The 22318-nt window shown below is 43.6% G+C and overlaps 1 protein-coding gene and 1 long non-coding RNA gene across 4 annotated transcripts in view; one reads left to right on the forward strand and one right to left on the reverse strand.

The window, feature by feature from the left end:
• The window catches only part of LOC141063506 (interferon-induced, double-stranded RNA-activated protein kinase-like), a 125360-nt gene that overhangs the window by 90897 nt on the left and 12145 nt on the right, over positions 1 to 22318 (forward strand). For all 3 annotated transcript variants that reach the window (XR_012224890.1, XM_073557586.1, XM_073557587.1), the window contains 5 exons: positions 2860 to 2982; positions 3487 to 3609; positions 7198 to 7393; positions 9827 to 9970; positions 11419 to 11517. Coding sequence is in view for 2 of the 3 variants with exons in the window: in XM_073557586.1 (XP_073413687.1) it covers positions 2860 to 2982; positions 3487 to 3609; positions 7198 to 7393; positions 9827 to 9970; positions 11419 to 11517 (685 nt within the window). In the remaining variant the exon portion in view is untranslated. The remainder of the gene's footprint in view (positions 1 to 2859; positions 2983 to 3486; positions 3610 to 7197; positions 7394 to 9826; positions 9971 to 11418; positions 11518 to 22318) is intronic.
• LOC141063510 (uncharacterized) overlaps positions 1 to 22318 on the reverse strand; it is a 100968-nt gene that overhangs the window by 16847 nt on the left and 61803 nt on the right. The window lies entirely within an intron of this gene.

Raw genomic sequence — 22318 nt, forward strand, 5'->3', positions numbered from 1 at the left:
TAGATGTAGAGATAGAAAGATAGATATAAAGATAGAGCGATAGAGATAGATATAGATATAGATAATAGATAGAGATAGATATAGAGATAGATAGATATAGATAATAGATAGAGATAGAAAGATAGATATAAGAGAGATAGAGAGAGAGATATATAGAGAAATAGAGATAGATAGATAGATAGATAGATAGAGAGAGCGAGAGAGATATAAAAAAACAAAACAAAACACAATACTCACCTCTCCTCCTCGCTCCCACGCTGATCCCGGCTTCAGTGTCAGGAGCTGCCCCCTCTGCCAGACACACAGCGGGTGCGCGATGTAGTGACGTCATCGCGCACTGGCTGTGAGCCAGGAGCAGAGAGGACTGAGGGCGGCGCCGGCCCTGATGCAGAGCGGCTTACTGGGCTGGGGGCGGGGCCTCTGGGGGTGGAGACCTGAAATGATATGCACTGCTCCGCAGTGAATATTCATTTCTCTTTAGCAGCGGGGACAGGGGCTCCTGCCTCCTGACACCCGCTGCTGCTCCGCTGGCAGGGGCCCCCATAGCAGCTGCATGGTGTGCGACACACCACTGGCTGGGGGCCCCTGGAGCAGCGGGGGCCCTAGGCAACTGCTGGCCCTGTATGCCAGCAGGTGCCAGGGCCCACCAGATGCTAGGGCCCACCGGAGAATCCTCCGGTTCTCCGGTGGGCCAGTCCGACGCTGCTAACCACACACTATAATCACAAACACAGCATATGTTATGGTATATGCACACATGGCAGATTCTGCTGCGTTGTACCCTTAGGCCATGTGCACAGGTTGCGGATTCTGCTGCGGATCCGCAGGGGTTTTGGCTCTGGAACCGCAGCTAATCTGCGTCGTACAGTACCATTGTTTTCAATGGAAAATGAAAAACGCTGTGTGCATGCTGTGGATTTTTCCGCGGGTTCAAATCCGCAGCATGTCAATTCTTTTTGCGGAATCCGCAGTGGTTTCACACCTTCTCCATTGTGAGGTGTGAAACCGCAGGGCTAATCCACAGGTATACCGCAGGACTTTTGACCTGCGGATTTTTCCAAATCCGCACAGAAAAATCCGCAGTACGTTTCACTACGTGTGCACATAGCCCAAAAGTCTATCTAAAACCAAAACTGTTGTGCACATGCTGCGGCTCTAAATCTGCAGCATGTCAATTCTTTGGCTGATTCGCAGCATTTTTACACCTCTTTTATTATAGGAATCCACAAGTGTAAAAACGCTGTGGAAATCTGCACAAAATCTGCAGAAAATCCTCAGGTAAAACACAGGTCATTTTACTGGCGGATTCAGTGAAATTTGTGTGGAAAAATCCGCAGCAGAATCCGCAACATGTGCACACACCCTAAAAGTATGCAAAAATTCCACAGTATTACAGAAAAGTAACTGAGGCCGGACTCCAGCATGAGAGGCTAATGAGAGAAGATCTGCAGGGGGAATGAAGGCTCTTAGTCCTCGCTCACACAAGCGTATAACATGGCTGAGCGCTATGTGATGTTTTATTGCATAACACTCAGCACAGTGTTATACTATGGGGCATCGCAGATCTGTGATTTTTTCTACAGACCGAATTCGTCTGTGGAAAAATAATCTGCAGCATGCCGTGAGTGGCTTTGGAATTCGGATCACACGGACCCATTGAAATCTATGGATGCGTGTGAACCATCAGGCTGCACTCAGCTGTCAGCTGAGTGCAGTCTGAATCCACGACCTCAGACAATGGAGAAGATGGAGAAATTAAGTTCCCTGTCTTCTCAATGTGCTCCGATTATTTCATGCAAGAGAATCAGATGACACTTGGATGAGAGTTTGAGCTGAGTGTCAGTAGCATAATTAAGCTGATTCTCTCACATGAGAGAATCATCACTCGTGTGACCCCGGCCATACACTTTTTTCAGCTGGACAATTCTTTTATATACCTTAATAATTCCTAATATTACCAAAAACTTTATAATATAAGTATCCTTCCCAAACCCACTGACCTAAGCAGGGCCGCTATCAGGGCATTACTGCCCTTACTGGATGGGGCCTGATGAGCAGAGTGGGCCCGGAGTGGGGCCCCGGTCACTATGTGGTGGTAAAATGTGGTCTGGTCATGGCGTGATGGTATTTGTTCCTTGTATATGGGATTTTAGTTCACCATGTGGTGGTAATATGGTGGCTGGTCATGGTCCGGTGGTATTTGTCCCTTGTATGTGGCATTATTGGTAATTTTTAAAAATGGAAAAATAAATAAAAATATTCCGAAATTGTATTGGATATTTTAGCAAATGTTTAGTAAGTTACAGTAGAGTAGGGCCCGACCAAAAGAGTCTACTTTGTCGTGGTGGCGGATTAAAAAGTCTTTTGGCCAAAACAAAAGCTGCTGGCTATGTATGTGGTGATGGGAACTGTTAATGTGTGATTTGTGAGGACATGGTGCAGAAGTGGAGTTGTTCCAAGAGAGAGTGGTGGGACTTTGGAAGGTTCGAGGGGTGGAGACGGGGCTGGGTAGAGCCTGGGTGGAGTTTCAAGGGGCCCCGAAAATGTTGCCAGTATGGGGCCCCGAAATTCCTAGTGGCAGCCCTGTCCACATAAAGCAGGGCAGGAGGACGGAGATTGTGACAAGAGAGGAGGAACCAGATCAAGACAAGTGACGACCATTAGACCAGAGTGCACTGTTTGGAGGGGAAAATAAAAGATCTTTTTTGTATTATGCAAAGGGGGTTGTGGACTTACATACAGCTTACTAGAATGCTGTAAAAAGGTGTTAAAGGTGGTGGGAGATCCTGGTGACAGGTTCCCTTTAACTGTTTTAAGAATACTGGTGCATTGTAACCATTTGTAACTAATATTTTTTAGCGCTCTGGCAGAGTTTGACAACATCACCAAGCTTGATAAAGGAGCATACGGTCAAGTGGTAAAAGCCAGAAAAATAATTGCTGACAAGTTTTATGCTATAAAAATAGTGCAAGTGCGGGACGAGTAAGTATCAAGCAAAATGATAAAAATAAAGTTGTAGTTTATTGTAATAAAAATATGAGTAGTCTAATAAGTAATACAGGAAAACTTGTCCTAAACATAACCCATCTATCCAGACCAAATTCCAGTTCCAAAGTCTATAAGAGAACCACTCCTCTAGATAATTTTGGGGGTCTCTCAAAGAGGATTCACTTTATGTTCAAATTGTAATAATTTCTTGGTAACATATTTACTGGTGATAGAAATATAAGCGGCTCATGCTCACAGGTGTCTCTGATTTACTGTGAATATAAAGCTAAAATAAAAGGCATGTTCAATTAGACGCCATAGATGCATATGTGTAGTACAGAGTGGTAGACTCTCCGTGTTCTCTTGGAACGCTTCATCTTCATCCTCATCTTAAACGGAATTTATTATTTATTAAACGTCATTTCCAATGCTTATTACTACAGGTCATACAACAAAGATAGCACTGCTATAATACACAATTAATTTATTTTTGTATAGCAAAGTTCAGCAAGAAGTGAAAGTTTTAGCCCAACTTGAACATCAACACATTGTCCGCTACTTCAATGCCTGGTTGGGACAAGATGACTTCCTTGACAGCAGTGAGAGCAGTAGTAGTTCAAGGTAATTATTTCTTTAAGAATATGTGTGGGGGTTTTATGCAATGAAAAGTCTATTTTTGCTTTAATTATAAATTATTCACTACTTTTGGGGCTTAAACACAATAACCATTATTGAATTAGATTAGGGCCACACAGAATCTTGTTTGCACAAATGAAACATCTTCATTTTCAATTCATTGAATTTAAAGGGGTTGTCCACATCTATAAAGGACCTGTCAGTTCTTCTGACATGTATGTCCTTACGTGTGTTCCCCATAAAACAGTACTACAGGACCATCTTGCCTTAGAACTTTTTACTCTGTTTTACTTATTAGAAGTATATGAAGTAGTTGACTACTAGCTGTTTCCACCTTGTCCATAGAGTAAGGCCCTTAAAGTCTATGAGACATCCTATTGACAAATCGAATGGTATTGCCAAAGATGAATAACATTAAAAAGCATAAAGAAACGCATAATTTTAAGAAGGGGGCTCCATCATTGCTGCTGCATCAGCAATACAAGCATTTAGTACAATACTCCCAAGTTATAATTTATACATGCTGAATAAGTCTTCAGTGCATAGGGCCTACCTGTCACGTGTACCTGTCCTGTGTGAGCTAGAGCTAGTATGGTGCGCACTCAGGGTCTATGCAAAATAGGTGCTGGTGAATTGGACCAACGAGGGCCCTAAATATGCACATACAAAAGTAGTTCACCGCACTCAACAAATAAGTACTTTGCAATCAAATTGTGAATTTATTCAAATTGTCCAATCCAATAAAGAGTGTGCCAACACCAGAATTTGTACAAAAATACCCGACGTTTCGATCCTCCCAGATCTTATTCATGGGGTACACTCAATACATAGAATAATGAACTTTGGGCACACTGGAAAGAATGACAGATCCCCCTATGGTGGTCCCTGGTACTGGTATGCTTGTTTATTCCTGTATTGGTTCTGCTGAATAGGAATGATTGGTCCTTATAAGTGGAGCATTTTGATCTCAGGCAGTAATGGCTGTCGCATAATGTAGCCCGCCTGTGACAGCCTCTCACTCAAGCCGGGACAGGGCGCGGGAGCGCCGCCTTTACTTACATTACCAGGCTTCCTTAACCCTTCAGGTGGATAATGGTATCTGAATGCCGCCATAGTTTTACCTCCTATACCCTACTCGGAGGATCCCACAGGCGGGCTACATTATGCGACAGCCATTACAACCTGAGATCAAAATGCTCCACTTATAAGGACCAATCATTCCTATTCAGCAGAACCAATACAGGAATAAACACGCATACCAGTACCGGGGACCACCATAGGGGGATGTCATTCTTTCCAGTGTGCCCAAAGTTCATTATTCTATGTATTGAGTGTACCCCATGAATAAGATCTGGGAGGATCGAAACGTCGGGTATTTTTGTACAAATTCTGGTGTTGGCACACTCTTTATTGGATTGGACAATTCGAATAAATTCACAATTTGATTGCAAAGTACTTATTTGCTGAGTGCGGTGAATTACTTTTGTATGTACCTGTCCTGTGTGACACGACCCGCAGGTCGGTAACTAAAACAACAAGACAAAAGGGGAACACCGGGGAAACAGTTACACCGGTGGGCCCTGCAATAGGGAACGAGGACGTGGAGACCTCCTGCACTCCCCTGAGGCATTGTCCCTGAACACTCCTAACGTTCCCTATACAGGCTCTTCACCTGTCGCCGAGCAGGATACCTGAATCCCTCACTATCCCTGCACCTGTCCCTTACTAGGGAACTGGATAGTGCAGACACTGGTCCCACCGCTGCACTATTACACACCAAGGAAAAAGGGGGAAACACCAAAACACTTATCTTTCTCTGCTGCAGTCAGTAGGCAGCAGAGTTCATTACCGGATTAACTTTCAGCAGTGGCTCGACACCTCAGAGCCAGCTGCCACCTTCACCATCTTTCTTTGCTGCAGTCACTAGACAGCAGAGTTCAGCACCAGATTAACTTTCAGCAGTGGCTCGACACCTCAGAGCCAGCTGCCACCTTCACCATCTTTCTCTGTTGCAGACACCGGGCAGGCAGAGTTCAGCACCAGTTTCAGCAGTGGCTCGACACCTCAGAGCCAGCTGCTAACTTCACCGTGGTTGGAATCCACTAAAGAACTGCTATTACCAACCCCTGCTGATACACCATGTGACCTTATATAGGAAAAGGGAGTGGTCACATCAGCAGGGGGCAAAAAAACATATTAAGCTCCCAATGGCCTGAAAGGAAAAAAAAGGTTTAAATTAGGAAATCCAGAATCTGACACAGATACAAGCATTGGACTGTGACACTACCTTCCTAGATGAATCATAACTGTATGGGGAACAGTGGTTGGAGTAGTAGCTAGGCTTTTCTAGAAGAGAGCCCAAAATGTCCCTTTAAACCAATATGAGGTGTGACAAAGTCACTGGCAAAGTACTGGAGGGGAGATATGTATCACTGCGGTTGTTTCAGTGATATGAACCTATAAAAATCTTCAGCACATTAAGTGCTGAGAGGGGTTAATTGGCCATGTTTTGTTATAGGTTGACTGAACATCTGTAGAGCAGGTGGGAGGCTGTTTAACATATCTCCACCCAAGGGTGAAGTCCAGGGCATAAATACACAGCCTTTGCGCTCATTAGTTGTTGGGTGTGTCTGAAGTTGTGAACTCTAGAGCTGTGTGTGAAGATAATGGATAGTTGGACACTTTTTTTTCTGTGTTTGTCTCCTGAGCGGGAAGATCCCTGTAGCATCAAATACTGTGCCATTTGTTTGTTTAGTTTCCGTTAGGCCATAAAGGCCATGTTTATGTTGCTAATCCTGCCCTGGTTTATGCTGTACCTAAATAAACCAGTGGAATATTTAAAGATACAGCCTTCCTGTGTCTACCTCTATGAGCAGCCATGTGAACCAATCTATGACAGAGGAAACCGATTCTGTTTCTCATGCCTAATAGTTGGCATGGGGAGAGGAAGGGATGCTGTTAGCCGATTTTGTATTAAGGCCAAAGAGCTACAAACTATTTCAATTCAGCCATCTCCCAGGTAGTTGGTGATATTTTCCTGTCTCTGATCAATGCCCATGAGCTATATTTTCACCTGCACATAAGCTATAAATATATAGTACATGCAGCTTCCACCAATAGGACACAGATTTATCTAGAATATTAGGCCCTGACACATGCAGCTGCAAGTGGAAAAATGGTTGAAATTCACATAAAAATGAATGGAAATGCCAACCAACTCTCCACTAACAGTGGCAAGTGTCAAGGCCCCATTCTTGAGTTAGATGCTTGTGCATGTACTATACATTTATGGCATATTCTCTTTTCCACCTATAGGGTATTACCATTTCATACCTGTATAGATATGCCATAATTGTATGAGATGGTCATATCCCGTTAAGTAGAGAAAAAAAAATTGCATGCAATTATCCACTTACCTTAGGAGAAACATAGCAGTTATACTAGTCCAGCAAATTTCTAAGTATTAATAACATTCATTTCCTTTCAACTGCAGCATTTAGAACAAGTGAAGTATATCGAAAACAAAAGTCCTACATTTATCTGCACAAATCTTTTGTCTTTGGTGTGTTACAGTGACTGTAGTAGAAAAGAATGGCTTTGCCTTTATATTCAAATGGAACTGTGTGAAAAAGGGAGCTTAAAAAGCTGGATCAAGAACAGGAACGAACTAAAAGTAGTTAACAAAACAGAGAGCTTAGCTATCTTCCATCAGATCATCGAAGGCGTAAGATACATTCATCTCCAAAAACTTATCCACAGAGACTTGAAGGTGAATATGGTATATACAACAAATATTATTGATGATTGGAAAATTAAAATGGGCATTTTCATATCTATTTTGCTAAGGCTGTAAAAAGTTTCTTTTACCTTAAAATATTTTATATTACAACATATACAATGTTTTCATCGTGGGCAACAAACAAACTTATGTAGTCTGCTTCTGCAGTCATACTCTTTCTATAACCTACTTTTAGTAAATTACAAAATATACATTAACAGATTATTCTCAAGTTCTTTAATTGGTAAAATTCCAAAGTGATTGTAAATATAAGCAACTTTGCAACTTTTTATTAAAAATCCTCTCTATTCTCAAGAACGGAAGTATTTTTAAATTTATTGTTGACTACTTGTTATCTAGGTTACTGACCACCACTGCAGTCAGTCAGAAGTGGCCGATCTCCTAGGGAAGGTCCTGCCAACTTTAGTGTCCCTGAGTTCCTCATATGCTGCAGAGGCCTTGCTGCATTGGACAGTTCATAATTCAGATATGTAGAACAATCATGCAATGACATGAACTGTCAATCATTCAGGGCCACACCTCCCCTGGCAAGCAGGAAGTTTGGAGGCAGGGGAGTGGTCTTGTGACGCTAGCCACTTCTCATGGCTAAGCCGTGAGTCAGAGTGGTCAAGGAGTCCAAGGTCAGAAGCCAGGAAGGCACATCATAAACAGAAGGTAGAGACAAAAAAGTAGTTAGATAATGTTCCGAGGTCAGAGTATCGGGAGGATAATGGATCAGAGCTGGAGGGGTTAAACAGGAGGATGGTCAGAATGAAGTCCAAGGTCGGGCAACAGATCAAGGATATAGAACTCAAGGCACAGGGAGCACAAAGCACAAACCTCACAAGCTGAATGTACATCTGGCAGTGGTCTGGGAGTAGCTGCTCAGCTAAGTAAGCATGGCCATTCAGCTAGATAGTGAACACCTGAGACAGCCGACACCTCCCAGTCACAGGTTGGCTGGTCGAGTTGTCAATAAATACACTAACAACTCAGCACGCCCCTGAACCAGACTGGATGGTCTTGCTGTCAAAGTACTGACAGCTTCAGCACGCCCCTGTACCAGATTGGACGGACGAGCTGTCAGTAACTGTATCCCAGACACCCTGAGGGGTGGAACTGTGACAGGTCTACTCCTGAACATTAAGATGAGACAAACTCTTTACAGGGAGTTTTCCATGATTAGAAAAACATGACTGGTTCCTTCTAAAAAGAGTGCACCAACCAGAGTTGCCAAATTGACATAGCCTCCTATATACAGTATGAGCCCCCACATAACCTACTAAATACAGTATGAGTCCCAATATAGCCTCCAATATACAGTATGAGACATCAGTCTCCTATACACAGTATGAGCCCCCACATAACCTCCTATATACAGTATTAGTCCCAATATAGCCTCCTATATACACTATGAGCCCCCACATAGTCTCCTATATACAGTATGAGCTCCACATAGCCCCTATGTACAGTATTAGCCCCCACATAACCTCCTAAGTACAGTATGAGTCCCAATATAGCCTCCTTTATACCCACATAGCCCCTATATACAGTATGAGCTCACACATAGCCCCCTATATATATGCAAATATCCCAAACACATATGAAAAAACAACAGCAGATACTTACCTTGCGCCCGTTCCCCCAGCGCTCTGCTCTTATCTCCGGTGCACCAAGTCTCTGCACAGCAGACGTGATGAAGTGACATCATCACGTCTGCTTGCTCAGATTGGTAGAAGAAGGAACTGACGTCTCTGTCCTCTAGCAATGTATTCACCGCTGTCTGCATCCTGGGAATGCAGATAGTGGTGACAGTGGGTGGTGGCAAAAAGACGGCGGGTGAGGGCCAATGGGTCACTGTTTCAGCCCTCCGATTGTCTCGGTCCTGGACACGGGCTGGAATCGAACAGCCAAAGGGCCAGATGTAGCCCCTGGACCACAGTTTATCCAGGTCTGCTATAGGGTATATAAAGGTTGAACAGGAGCTAAATTTGGACCAAAGCTTGATTAGAATAACAGAGTTCACACTAGGGCAGTATAGATATACAGTAACTGGTAATAACAGAAACACTTAAAGTACCCAGTGGCCGATGAAACCATTTTTCCCTTTATCTGCTAATCAGACAGATCAGGAGAGCTATTACTGATGTTGCCAGTCGTGGTTAGCAACACTTCAAATAATTTTTTTTCCAAAGAGAATATTTGAAATCATTGGCACAGCACAGCAAAATAATTTCAAGCAAGTTGCTGTTATTGTTATATAACATAACTGGTGCAAAAGATGGCAATGGTGAAAAAAATATACTTTCACTCTTTGTTTAAAAGAAGCTTGTCATTTTCTTACAAGGGTAAACAGTGGTACAGACTAATGACACACTTGGATCCCTTCACAAACATAAACTAATGATCATGCTTATCTTGCAGCCTGCAAATATATTATTCACTAAAGACATGATAGTGAAAATAGGAGATTTCGGCCTGGTGACTCGAATGACTGGTGAAGAAGAGACGAAAGCACTTGAGCGAACTCGCAGAACTGGTACTCCAACTTATATGGCTCCAGAACAGGTAAATACATTCAGGCTTCTATATGGCAGTAGGAAAAAAAAAGACCAAGCTGGAGATGTAGCATTGCCAGTGATATGCTAAATAGGCTTTGTTTTCTGACTCCTTGAAAAGCCATTTTTAAGACAAATGTGCAAGTCAAGAAGTCTTATAAATACTGTGATATTCCCGTTTGTGTTTGGGAACCAATGTTGATAAAATAAAGGATTGTCCTGGTTCAAATATTATAAGCCCATTGGCTCAGAGATGTATGAACTAACATACTGAGTTTTTACTCCCCCTCTTTCTTGGTCTAGTGATGCCTTTCACCCCACAACTCCCATCTTTAAAGATAGGCTGCAGAGGTGACATCTCATCAACTGCACTGAAGCCAATCACTGAGCTCAGAGGTTTTGCCAATGTAGAAGGCACAAGCCATTGCAGCAGGAAGACACATGCCCACCTCCTGGTCTGCCTGCTATGGTGGCCTGTTAAACCATGCCCGGGGCCTGGTCTAAAAGGCATTCAGTCAGTGTAACAGTGACCGCTATATTTTTTCTCATTGTGTCCTAACTAATCTGCCAGAATACAGCAATCATTACGACTGGGAACACATTATATTTGTGGCCATTGTCAGGCGCATACACTTATGCGGCACACACCTGAAGGTAGCCTATATCAGGATGGATGATGAGGCGTCCGTCCACCACAAGGACCTATTGTAAAGTAATGCATAGCACATGATACATGGTACCTTGCATTGGTCCTCTGCATAGGAAAGCACAGTTTGCTGTGCTTTTCAAAACCGTTAAATGTTATGCAGTCACATACCAGCTCGAAGGAGGTAGGAAGAACTCCCTTTTGGTCTCTTTCTGGTGAATGAGGTCCTATGACAGTTACATTATATGTCACGAAAAGCTGCTGTTGTATACTGTAGGCTAAGTGCACAGACACAGTGCACTGCTAGTGTAAACCTCTCCACTTAGTCCTCTCAGTCTTCATGACTGTATTAGGAACATGCCAAAAAACCTGCAGACTGAGACATTTTCGGGAAGATTTTTTCTCTCATGTTTATTTCTCATTCATGTCTAGGTGTGATGTCCCTTTAAACACTAACATCAGGTATATGGTAAAACATTCGATGCATATTGCATTGTAACATATTGCACTGACATAGTAACATGTCAATTGGCAATTAGCTAAAAAGTAAAAAAAAACTATTAACGATAAGATTCTCAGAATATCACTGGTATCTGGTTGGTTGCCTTAGCATAAGGGGGAGTTGGCACAATAAAGGAAGAAGTATATTAGTACTGTATATACATTTTCTAGGGGCTAAAAGTGTCACAGAAAAAATAGATCATAAAACATATACCGTAGATTTTCCTAATTATGTGAGTAAGATAAATAATATGTTTCTACATATAGAGCCTTTGTTAATCCTCATTTATACTTTTTTAATTATTTAACAGAAGTCTAACAAGTATGAAAATGAAGTCGACATATTTCCATTAGGCTTAATATTATTTGAACTTTTGTGGATATTTTACTCTGACCATGAGAAAGCAAAAGTAAGTGTTATTGTTTGTTTTTCAAAGAAAAGCATAAATAATCATGATGTTCAAGATATATACAGTAGATTAAATGCTCAGAACCAATGGCTTTGACCATGAACGGTGCAGTAGCCAAGTGGGGTTCTCCCCCTGCCACCACAACAGCACCCTGAAACGTGATCATGGAGTGTAGATGGTTTCCATGCCAGATTGATGTCTAGTCCTAATAGATTTTGCCAGTTTTACAATGATGGACAATAATAAAAAATTGGAACGTAAAAAAAATAAAGGTTAAACATTTTTAAACTGAAATAATATTAGTGAAAAAGAAAAACATTTGGTTACTAAAAAAGTGGTTAATGCAAAACCAGTCAAAGAAAACAAAAAAATACACACATATAGTACTGTGCAAATGTTTTAGACAAGTGTGGAAAAATGCTGAAAAGTAAGACTGATTTAAAAAATAAAAATTGTAATTTATTTTTATTAATTTAGATGGCAAAAGGGAAATCTAAATCAAATAAACATTTGGCGTGACTATTTTTTACCTTCAATTTTTCTAGGTACACTTGCACAAAGTCAGGGATTTTGTTGGATTATAGTTAACGGTGTGACTAACCAGTTACACCAAACAGGTGATAATAAGCATCATTTTCATATGTAGGTTAAATGTGTAAATTATTAATAAGAAATAATCCACTGGCGCTTGACACAAAAATATTGTAGTTTCAAGCTGCCTCTTTGGATAACAGCAACCACCTGCTGCCAATAATAAAGGAGGTATAGATGCTAAAAAATTCCAAACAGCGCTTAAATAAACAAAGAGTATATGTTTAATCTAATGTAAAATCTGTCCTCACATAAAAGGTTGGTTCAGAAGCAGACATACAAACTAATGTTGCTCTTTGAACCACAATGTGAGAGGTAGCTGTTATTATCACCGGAGACACAGGGTAATTAATGAAATGTACCTCCTACCGAATTCATACTGAAGTGTCAGGAGTCCAGTATTATATAATTTCTTTACATATATGGCACATAACCTGGTTCATTATATGAAAACAGGGAAACATAAAAAGAAAAACAAGCAAGGCTATAGAATGAAATTAGCAAATTCCAATTACAGAGGCTACCATAAGTGTCAGCAATATTCCAGAGTAGTTGGGTGTATTCACCGTGTATTACACTGATGTAATTGCCTTTACTGCTGAAAATAGGTCCCTCGTTGAACAGGCGGCAGGGAAAGCTGGGTATTCCGGTTGTTCGAGGATGCCGAGTAATGGCAGCTGCAGGGCAAGATGGATAAGGAGGTGATGGTCTCGCTCAGCTGCTGGCTCAGATCCAACGGCTAGGCCGTGCGGTGGCGCGTGCACCAGCGCTCGACCCTGTGCGTGTGATGTTAATGAGTGAGCGTACGTACAAGGAACGCCGGGGACGGGGAGACCTGCAGATCTTAGTGAGTCCACTTGTAGTAAGTGGATAGTGAATAAAGTTAGGTAAGGAGCGTGTCTGAACCATGATGGATCGAAAGAAAGGAGTGAAAAGAAGATAATAGCAACTAGCCTGCTTGTAATACTGGCCACAGTATAGGACAGTTCAGAGGAACCGGTGGAGGTTATGATATATAGGGTGAGTTAGAGCCCTGCCCCGGTCGGTGGCACGCTCCAAACGACACCACTGAAAGGTCCCCTCCTACTCCTCTAGGTGACAATCTCAAATCGATATACTCAGCATTATTATTAGACATCATTAAGTCTACCAATATAGTAAACATATGAAGGAGAAGGAAGATACGTTTATTTAATCAAACTTTAAGAAATACCGTTTCTCCTTTTGAATTCTCGCCATGTTCCAAATATGCTAGTATATAAATATCTAGCCTCTCCTAACTTGAAGGGCCATCAGGATACTAGTATATACTTATCAATGCATTTTGAATACAATTGGATTGATAATACATTTATTAGATACATACCATGCTTATATATATACAGTGGGGAAAAAAAGTATTTAGTCAGTCAGCAATAGTGCAAGTTCCACCACTTAAAAAGATGAGAGGCGTCTGTAATTTACATCATAGGTAGACCTCAACTATGGGAGACAAACTGAGAAAAAAAAATCCAGAAAATCACATTGTCTGTTTTTTTTTTTTCATTTTATTTGCATATTATGGTGGAAAATAAGTATTTGGTCAGAAACAAGCAATCAAGATTTCTGGCTCTCACAGACCTGTAACTTCTTCTTTAAGAGTCTCCTCTTTCCTCCACTCATTACCTGTAGTAATGGCACCTGTTTAAACTTGTTATCAGTATAAAAAGACACCTGTGCACACCCTCAAACAGTCTGACTCCAAACTCCACTATGGTGAAGACCAAAGAGCTGTCAAAGGACACTAGAAACAAAATTGTAGCCCTGCACCAGGCTGGGAAGACTGAATCTGCAATAGCCAACCAGCTTGGAGTGAAGAAATCAACTGTGGGATCAATAATTAGAAAATGGAAGACATACAAGACCACTGATAATCTCCCTCGATCTGGTGCTCCACGCAAAATCCCACCCCGTGGGGTCAGAATGATCACAAGAACGGTGAGCAAAAATCCCAGAACCACGCGGGGGGACCTAGTGAATGAACTGCAGAGAGCTGGGACCAATGTAACAAGGCCTACCATAAGTAACACACTACGCCACCATGGACTCAGATCCTGCAGTGCCAGACGTGTCCCACTGCTTAAGCCTGTACATGTCCGGGCCTGTCTGAAGTTTGCTAGAGAGCATTTGGATGATCCAGAGGAGTTTTGGGAGAATGTCCTATGGTCTGATGAAACCAAACTGGAACTGTTTTGTAGAAACACAACTTGTCGTGTTTGGAGGAAAAAGAATACTGAGTTGCATCCATCAAACACCATACCTACTGTAAAGCATGGTGGTGGAAACATCATGCTTTGGGGCTGTTTCTCTGCAAAGGGGCCAGGACGACTGATCCGGGTACATGAAAGAATGAATGGGGCCATGTATCGTGAGATTTTGAGTGCAAACCACCTTCCATCAGCAAGGGCATTGAAGATGAAACGTGGCTGGGTCTTTCAACATGACAATGATCCAAAGCACACCGCCAGGGCAACGAAGGAGTGGCTTCGTAAGAAGCATTTCAAGGTCCTGGAGTGGCCTAGCCAGTCTCCAGATCTCAACCCTATAGAAAACCTTTGGAGGGAGTTGAAAGTTCGTGTTGCCAAGCGAAAAGCCAAAAACATCACTGCTCTAGAGGAGATCTGCATGGAGGAATGGGCCAACATACCAACAACAGTGTGTGGCAACCTTGTGAAGACTTACAGAAAACGTTTGACCTCTGTCATTGCCAACAAAGGATATATCACAAAGTATTGAGATGAAATTTTGTTTCTGACCAAATACTTATTTTCCACCATAATATGCAAATAAAATGAAAAAAAAACAGACAATGTGATTTTCTGGATTTTTTTTTCTCAGTTTGTCTCCCATAGTTGAGGTCTACCTATGATGTAAATTACAGACGCCTCTCATCTTTTTAAGTGGTGGAACTTGCACTATTGCTGACTGACTAAATACTTTTTTTCCCCACTGTGTATATATATATATTTTTTCTTTTTTTTTTTTTTTTTTTTTCCACATGGAAGTGAAAAAGACCATAGCACTCACCGATCCAGGTGAAAAAGTCCGCTTTATTTAGCAATCCACATTAAAACTTCATGGCCGGGAGGGTGGAGTGAGCAAAGTCAGTGACTGACCCGTTGAAGTTCTAGTAGGCACGAAACGGCCGTCGTCAGACTTTGCTCACTCCTCCCTCCAGCCTCCCGGCCATGAAGTTTTAATGTGGATTGCTAAATAAAGCGGACTTTTTCACCTGGGTCGGTGAGTGCTATGGTCTTCTTTCCTTCCATGTGGATTCATACATTGTGTTTTCTGTACCAGCACCCGAGATCACGGGGTTCAGCCTCTATTAGCAGTATGGATACGACAGCTTTATATCGGCAGTAGTTTTGGCAGTGCTGACTGGCTTTTTCGTTACACGTAGATACTGTATATATATTTACTAGCTGAAGAGCCCAGCATTGCCCTGGCATAATAACTAACTGTGGTTAATTATAACAAATTAATGTATAATGGTTATCCGCCATCCCATAGTCCAGTGCCATATACCCATCATACATATCCTCCATCCCATAGTCCTGTACCCATATATCCATCATACATATCCTCCATCCCATAGTCCAGTGCTCATATACCCATCACACATCCTCCATCCTATAGTCCAGTGCCCATATAACCATCACACATCCTCTATTCCATAGTCTAGTGCCCATATACCCATCATACAAATCCTCCAGCCTATAGTTCTGTGCCCTTATACCCATCATACAATAATGTATGTAAAGCGCTGTGGAATTTATGGCGCTATATAAGTGAGTAAAATAAATAAATACATCTCATAGTCCCATGCCCATATCCCCATCATACATATCCTCCATCCCATAGTCCAGTGCCCATATACCAATTACACATCCTCTATCCCATATTCCAGTGCCTATATACCCATCACACATATCCTCCATCCCATAATCCCGTGCCTATATACCCATCATACATATCCTCCATCCCATAGTCTCAAGCCCATATACCCATCATACATATCCCCCATCCCATAGTTCTGTGACCATAAACCCATCATACATATCCTCCATCCCATAGTCCCATGCCCATATACCCATCACACATCCTCTATTCCATAGTCCCGTGCCCATATACCTATCATACATATCCTCCATCCAATATTCCCATGCCCCTATACCCATCATACATATCCTCCATCCCATAGTCTCTTGCCCATTCACACATCCTCCATCCCATAGTCCCGAGCAGGGTGGCGCTGAGCAGGAAGTTCATAGAGATGTACTGTTATGTAACCTGGCAGTGTGGCACTTTGTGCGGCCACTGATGCGATTTTCTACACCGGTAACAATAGAGCCTGGTTAGTAATAGAGGAGGGGGTGATTCATTTCTGTCATGTACTTTCTGCTCCTTTCTGGGGGGGCAGACATTGGCTGGAAGCTTATGTTCCCGGGGATGCTAGATTTCTCCCACCCGGTCAGTGTCTGCTGAGGTGTTGTGGAGCGGGAAAACTGTTGCTCATAGCAACCAATCACAACTCAGCTTTCATCTTTTAAACAGCTCTGGTGAAATGAAAGATGCTTAGTGATTGGTTGCTATGGGCAACACAGGCAGTGTACCTGTTGTGGTCAAGATGTGCCTATGAAATATATATATTAGATATTTGTTATACGGTACTTTGCATGTGGAGTGCGTGTGGCTATGTGAAGTTGGCATGGATTGATACACATACACACATACAGTCGGTTTTAGCTATAGATTTAATTGAACATAACATTATTTCATTTTCATTTTGTCTATATTCATTATTCCATTATCAATTTGAATTTTATTAGAGGAATTAATCACCCAACGAATACTGTGAGTACAATGTGAGGATGTATATGTAACACATACTTCTTTGCAAACCTGCTTTATTACACACTCTTTATTGGACAGCCAGTGAAGATGAACATTGTGTGTCCCTTTTTTGTTTTATCCCATTAAATATCTTCATTTTATCCTACTAAATATCTTCTTGCACCATACATAATCTATATAGTTCACTTTATGGATAGTGGAGGAATCTAAATACTGATCACTTGTCTTCATTGCTGTGCTCATCAATCTCCTAATTGAGGATGTTTAATTAGTGTGAATCATGTCACAGCTCTCTTTATGGGGTCACAGTATTTATACAGCTTATCAGAGGAGGGCTATCATTAACCCTGATGAAGGAAGCCGTAGCTCCCGAAACGCGTAGGATTAATAATTTGCTACCACTATAAACCCGACCATAGGTGCGGGATTGACGTCACTACCGTAACCAGAAGCGGTAATCACCGCTTAGGTCCTTTCAGTGGTGTGGTTTGGAGCGTGCCACCGGCCGGGGCAGCACTCTCACTCACCCAGTATATCTATCAGGATCCTGTCAGCGCCGGCGGACTGCCGCGGCTGAACAGGGTAATTCACCCAGACTATGGGAGGACCCGGGGTCCGATACTGCAGGGAAAGTTCAGACAACAGGACCTGCGACACTGAAAGTAGTTTAGCAGTACAAGGACCTACGATCATGTGACCACAGGGGGCGTGGCTTAGCGTCCTGCTGCAGGAGAAGACTGTAGGGTTCTATTACAGGAATCCTGGAGTAAAGGCTAGGGAAACTCAGGTCAGACAAGTGGGGGTCATACACGGGGAGGGCAGCGCGGTACCAGGGGGACAAGCAGAGAATAGTCAAAACGTAAGCAATGAATCATACATAGAGATAGCTACGCAGTACAAGGGAGGCAGTCAGAGTAGTCAGGTCCAAGGCAAAAGAGTCATACACGGGAATAGCAGAGCAGTACAAAAGGAACAAGCAGAACTCGTAACAGGGACAGAATCGGATCAAAACCAAGCAAGCATAAAGTATCACAGTCACAAAGCACACCAGGGTCACACACTCGGCCAAGGGTCTGAGTATAAGCGACAAGGAGTGAGCCCACAATGAGGCTATTAAAAGCCTCCCAGAATCTCAGAGTGAGGCTGTCCAGATTAACTTCTGAACTACCTGATCACACAAACTCAGCAGATCATGACAATATCATAACCTCCACCAGTTTCTCTGAACCATCCTATACTGTGGCCAGTATTACAAGCAGGCTAGTTGCTATTATCTCCTTTTCACTCCTTCCTTTCGATCCATCACGGTTCAGACACGCTCTTTAACCCCTTCCTGACATCAGACGTACTATCCCGTCCATGGGACCCGGGCCCCTATATCCATGGACGAGATAGTACGTCTACCGCGATCAGCGGCGCCCACGTGGTGAGCGCCGCTGATCGCGGCCGGGTCTCAGCTGTGATAATCAGCTGACACCCGGCCACGATGTGTCAGGGGCGGTCACGGACCGCCCCCGCCACGTTAACCCCTTGCACACCGCGATCAAACATGATCGCGGTGTACCGGGGGTTAAAGGGAAGCATCGGCAGGGAAGGGGCTCCCTCCGTGCTTCCCTGAGCCCCCCACGGCAGCGCAATGTGCAGCGCTGCTGCTGGGGTCTCTTTCCCTACAGGCCCCCGAATCCAAGATGGCGACGGGGGCCTGTAGGGAGCTGACTTCCTCAGTGCCTGCAAAGCGCAGGCATGAGGAAGTCTGCAGAACTGCCTGTGACAGATTGCTGATCTGTCACAGTGATCTGTGATGTGACAGATCAGTGATCTGTGATGTGACAGATCAGCGATCTGTCACAGGACAGTGATGTCCCACCTGGGACTATGTAATAAAGTTAAAAAAAAAAAAAAAAAGTGTTAAAATAATTTTTAAAAAATCGCCAAATAAATTAGAAAAAAAAATATATATATTCCCCCAATAAATCCATTTTTTTTAAATAAAAAAAAAACAATAAAAGTTCACATATTAGGTATCGCCGCGTCCGTAACGACCTGCCCTATAAAACTATCCCATTAGTTAACCCCTTTAGCGAACCCCTTAAAAATTAAAAATAAAAAACGAAGCAAAAAATGATTTATCATACCGCCAAACAAAAAGTGCAATAACGCGCGATCAGAAAGACGCACATAAATAGCCATGGTACCGCTGAAAACGTCATCTTGTCCCGCAAAAAACGAGCCGCCATACAGCATCGTCAGCGAAAAAATAAAAAAGTTATAGCTTGCAGAATAAAGCGATACAAAAATAATTATTTTTTATATAAAATAGTTTTCATTTCATAAAACCGACAAAACATAAAAAACGACCTAAATGAGGTATCGCTGTAACCGTACTGACCCGAAGAATAAAACCGCTTTATCAATTTTACCGCTCGCGGAACGGTGTAAACGCACCCCCCCCAAAAGATATTCATGAAACGCTGGTTTTTGTTCATTCTGCATCCCAAAAATCGGAATAAAAAGCGATCAAAAAATGTCACGTGCCCGAAAATGGTACCAATAAAAACGTCAACTCGTCCCGCAAAAAATAAGACCTCATATGACTCAGTGAGTCAAAATACGGAAAAATTATAGCTCTCAATATGTGGTGATGCAAAAACTATTTTTACAATAAAAAGCGTCTTTTAGCATGCGACAGCCTCCAAAAATAAATACCGCCATAAATAGTAAATCAAACCCCCCGTTATCACCCCCTTAGTAAGGGAAAAATAATAAAATTTAAAGAAAATGTATTTATTTCCATTTTCCCGTTAGGGCTAGGGTTAGGGTTAGGGGTGAGATTAGGGTTAGGGGTGTGTTGGGGTTAGGGTTGGAGTTAGAATTGGGGGTTTCCACTGTTTGGGCACATCAGGTGCTCTCCAAATGCAACATGGCGTCTGATCTCAATTCCAGCCAATTCTGAGTTGAAAACGTCAAATGGTGCTCCTTCCCTTCCAAGCTCTGCCATGCGCCCAAACAGTGTTTTACCCCCACATGTAGGGTATCAGCCTACTCAGGACAAATTGCAAAACAACTTTTGGGGTCCAATTTCTCCTGTTACCGTTAGGAAAATAAAAAATTGGGGGCAAAAATATCATTTTTGTGGAAAAAAATGATTTTTTTTATTTTCATGCCCGGGCATTATAAACTTCTGTGAAGCCCTTGGGGGTTCCAAGTGCTCACCACACATCTAGATAAGTTCCTTAGGGGGTCTAGTTTCCAAAATGGGGTCATTTGTGGGGGGTTTCCACTGTTTAGGTACATTAGGGGCTCTCCAAAGGCAACATGACACCCGCAGACCATTCCATCAAAGTCTGCATTCCAAAACGTCACTACTTCCCTTCCGAACCCCGACGTGTGCCCATACAGTAGTTTTTCCCTTCACCCATGACAGCACCACCTGAGAGAGGGATCCGCCCCGCCAGGACAAGAACCTACTGAGACATAAGGGGCGGCACCCTCCCCCGCTTCAGTTTGGGTTCCTGTCCTGGAAGGAACCCCACTGTCAGCGGTACCTGTCATGGGCGAAGAAAAGAAGATGGACCCAGCCCCGTCCCGGCGCAGGAAGAACAGGTGTCTCACCTGCAGCGTCGGCCGTCAGGTGCTGGATGCACAGTCCTCGGGCCCTCTGGGGTTCCGAGTTCGTGCGGGCGTCGGTGGGATCCCCGGGGTCTGCGAGAAGCCCCCCCGCATCTCGATCCCCATAGCAGGGGAGAGACGCTGGCTTCTTCCGGCCGCTGACGTCAGAGGCGCGTTGCATGCTGGGTGCGCCGGCTGACGTCAGAGAAGGGCGACGGTATAATGGCGCCGGATGCGACGCCGGCCAGGAAGCGGTCGGCCGGCGGTCGCATGGGGGAGGGGAGAGACACGCTCACCTGAGCGGAGGACGTGCCCCGACGCAGCCTTCGAGTCCGGTACCCTTGATTTCGGGTGGTGAGTGATCTTCGTGAATGTTAGCATTATGTTAATAGGGCTTCTGCTGTATGCTTCACCCTGTAGGAAAGGCCCAGAAAAGCGGGAAGCAAGAAGAACAATAGAGATTGTGCTATATGTAAATCTCCCCTAGCAAGAGATTGGCAAAAAGATCTCTGTGCTGCGTGCAATCAGCGGACTATGGCGGAGGAAGCGCCTAGTTTCGCAGCCAATCTGATATCTGCCCTAAGGTCAGAAATGGAAGGCTCAATTAAGTCCCTATTGAAAAAAGGGAAAAAAAACCAGGAAGGATCCCCCTAGTTCCCCCTCGGATTCCGCGTCAATGTCATCTCAGGCGAAAAAATCATCCTCCTCAGACAGCGACATGGGGGGTAAACCATGTTTCCCTGTAGAAGACACAGACACCCTCCTAAAGGCCATTAGAGCTACAATGGGCCTACAGGGAGAAAAGGCGGCTAAAACCCTAGAGGACGTTATGTTTGGGGGGCTTCAGGAGAGGAAAAAAACGAACCTTTCCAGTAAACGAGAAAATCCAGGCACTTATTGAGAAAGAGTGGAAAAAGCCCGGAAAATCGGGGGCCCTTCCATCCACTTCTAAGAGACGATATCCCTTTGATCATAAGGATGCGGAGATATGGGACAAAATCCCCAAAATAGATGCAGCAGTGTCCAGGTCCTCCAAAAGGTCGGCCCTGCCCCTGGAAGATGCAGGGGTTCTTAGAGACCCGCTAGACAAGAAGGCGGACTCATATTTGAGGCACGCATGGGAGGTGACAGCAGGAAGACTAAAACCGGCGATAGCGGGCACTTGCACGGCACGCTCCCTCATGATCTGGCTGCAGCAGTTAGAAGAAAAGCTGGCTTCAATGGTCCCAAGAGAGAAAATCTTATCGGAGATGTATCTCTTGCACGGGGCAGCAGCTTTTTTGGCCGATACCTCGGCGGACTCTATGCGGATGACAGCCAGGGCAGCGTCACTATCAAATGCTGCTAGACGCGCGTTATGGCTTAAGGGCTGTCCAGGTGACCTTCAGTCCAAGGCCAAATTATGCTCTCTCCCCTGCGATGGTCGATTCTTGTTCGGCAAGAACTTGGACGATATACTGGAGAAAGCAGGCGATAAGAAAAAAGTCTTCCCCAGATTCCCTATGGATCAGAGGAGACAGCCCTTTCGGAGGGGGAGATTCAATAGGGGGCGTCCTCCCGCTGACAGGAGAAGATGGGAGGATAAAAGAAAAAAAGAATCGTGGTTTATGTTTGGTGGAGGCACCTCCACCTCAAAGAAGTCGCCACAGTGCCGCCAGTATTCCAGTGGGGGGGGGGGGGGGGGGGAGATTGGCACTCTTTTTCC

Source organism: Dendrobates tinctorius, unplaced genomic scaffold, assembly GCF_039654945.1.
Source record: "Dendrobates tinctorius isolate UK_male_01 unplaced genomic scaffold, ASM3965494v1 ptg000250l, whole genome shotgun sequence".
In the NCBI taxonomy this organism is placed as follows: Eukaryota; Metazoa; Chordata; class Amphibia; order Anura; family Dendrobatidae; genus Dendrobates; species Dendrobates tinctorius.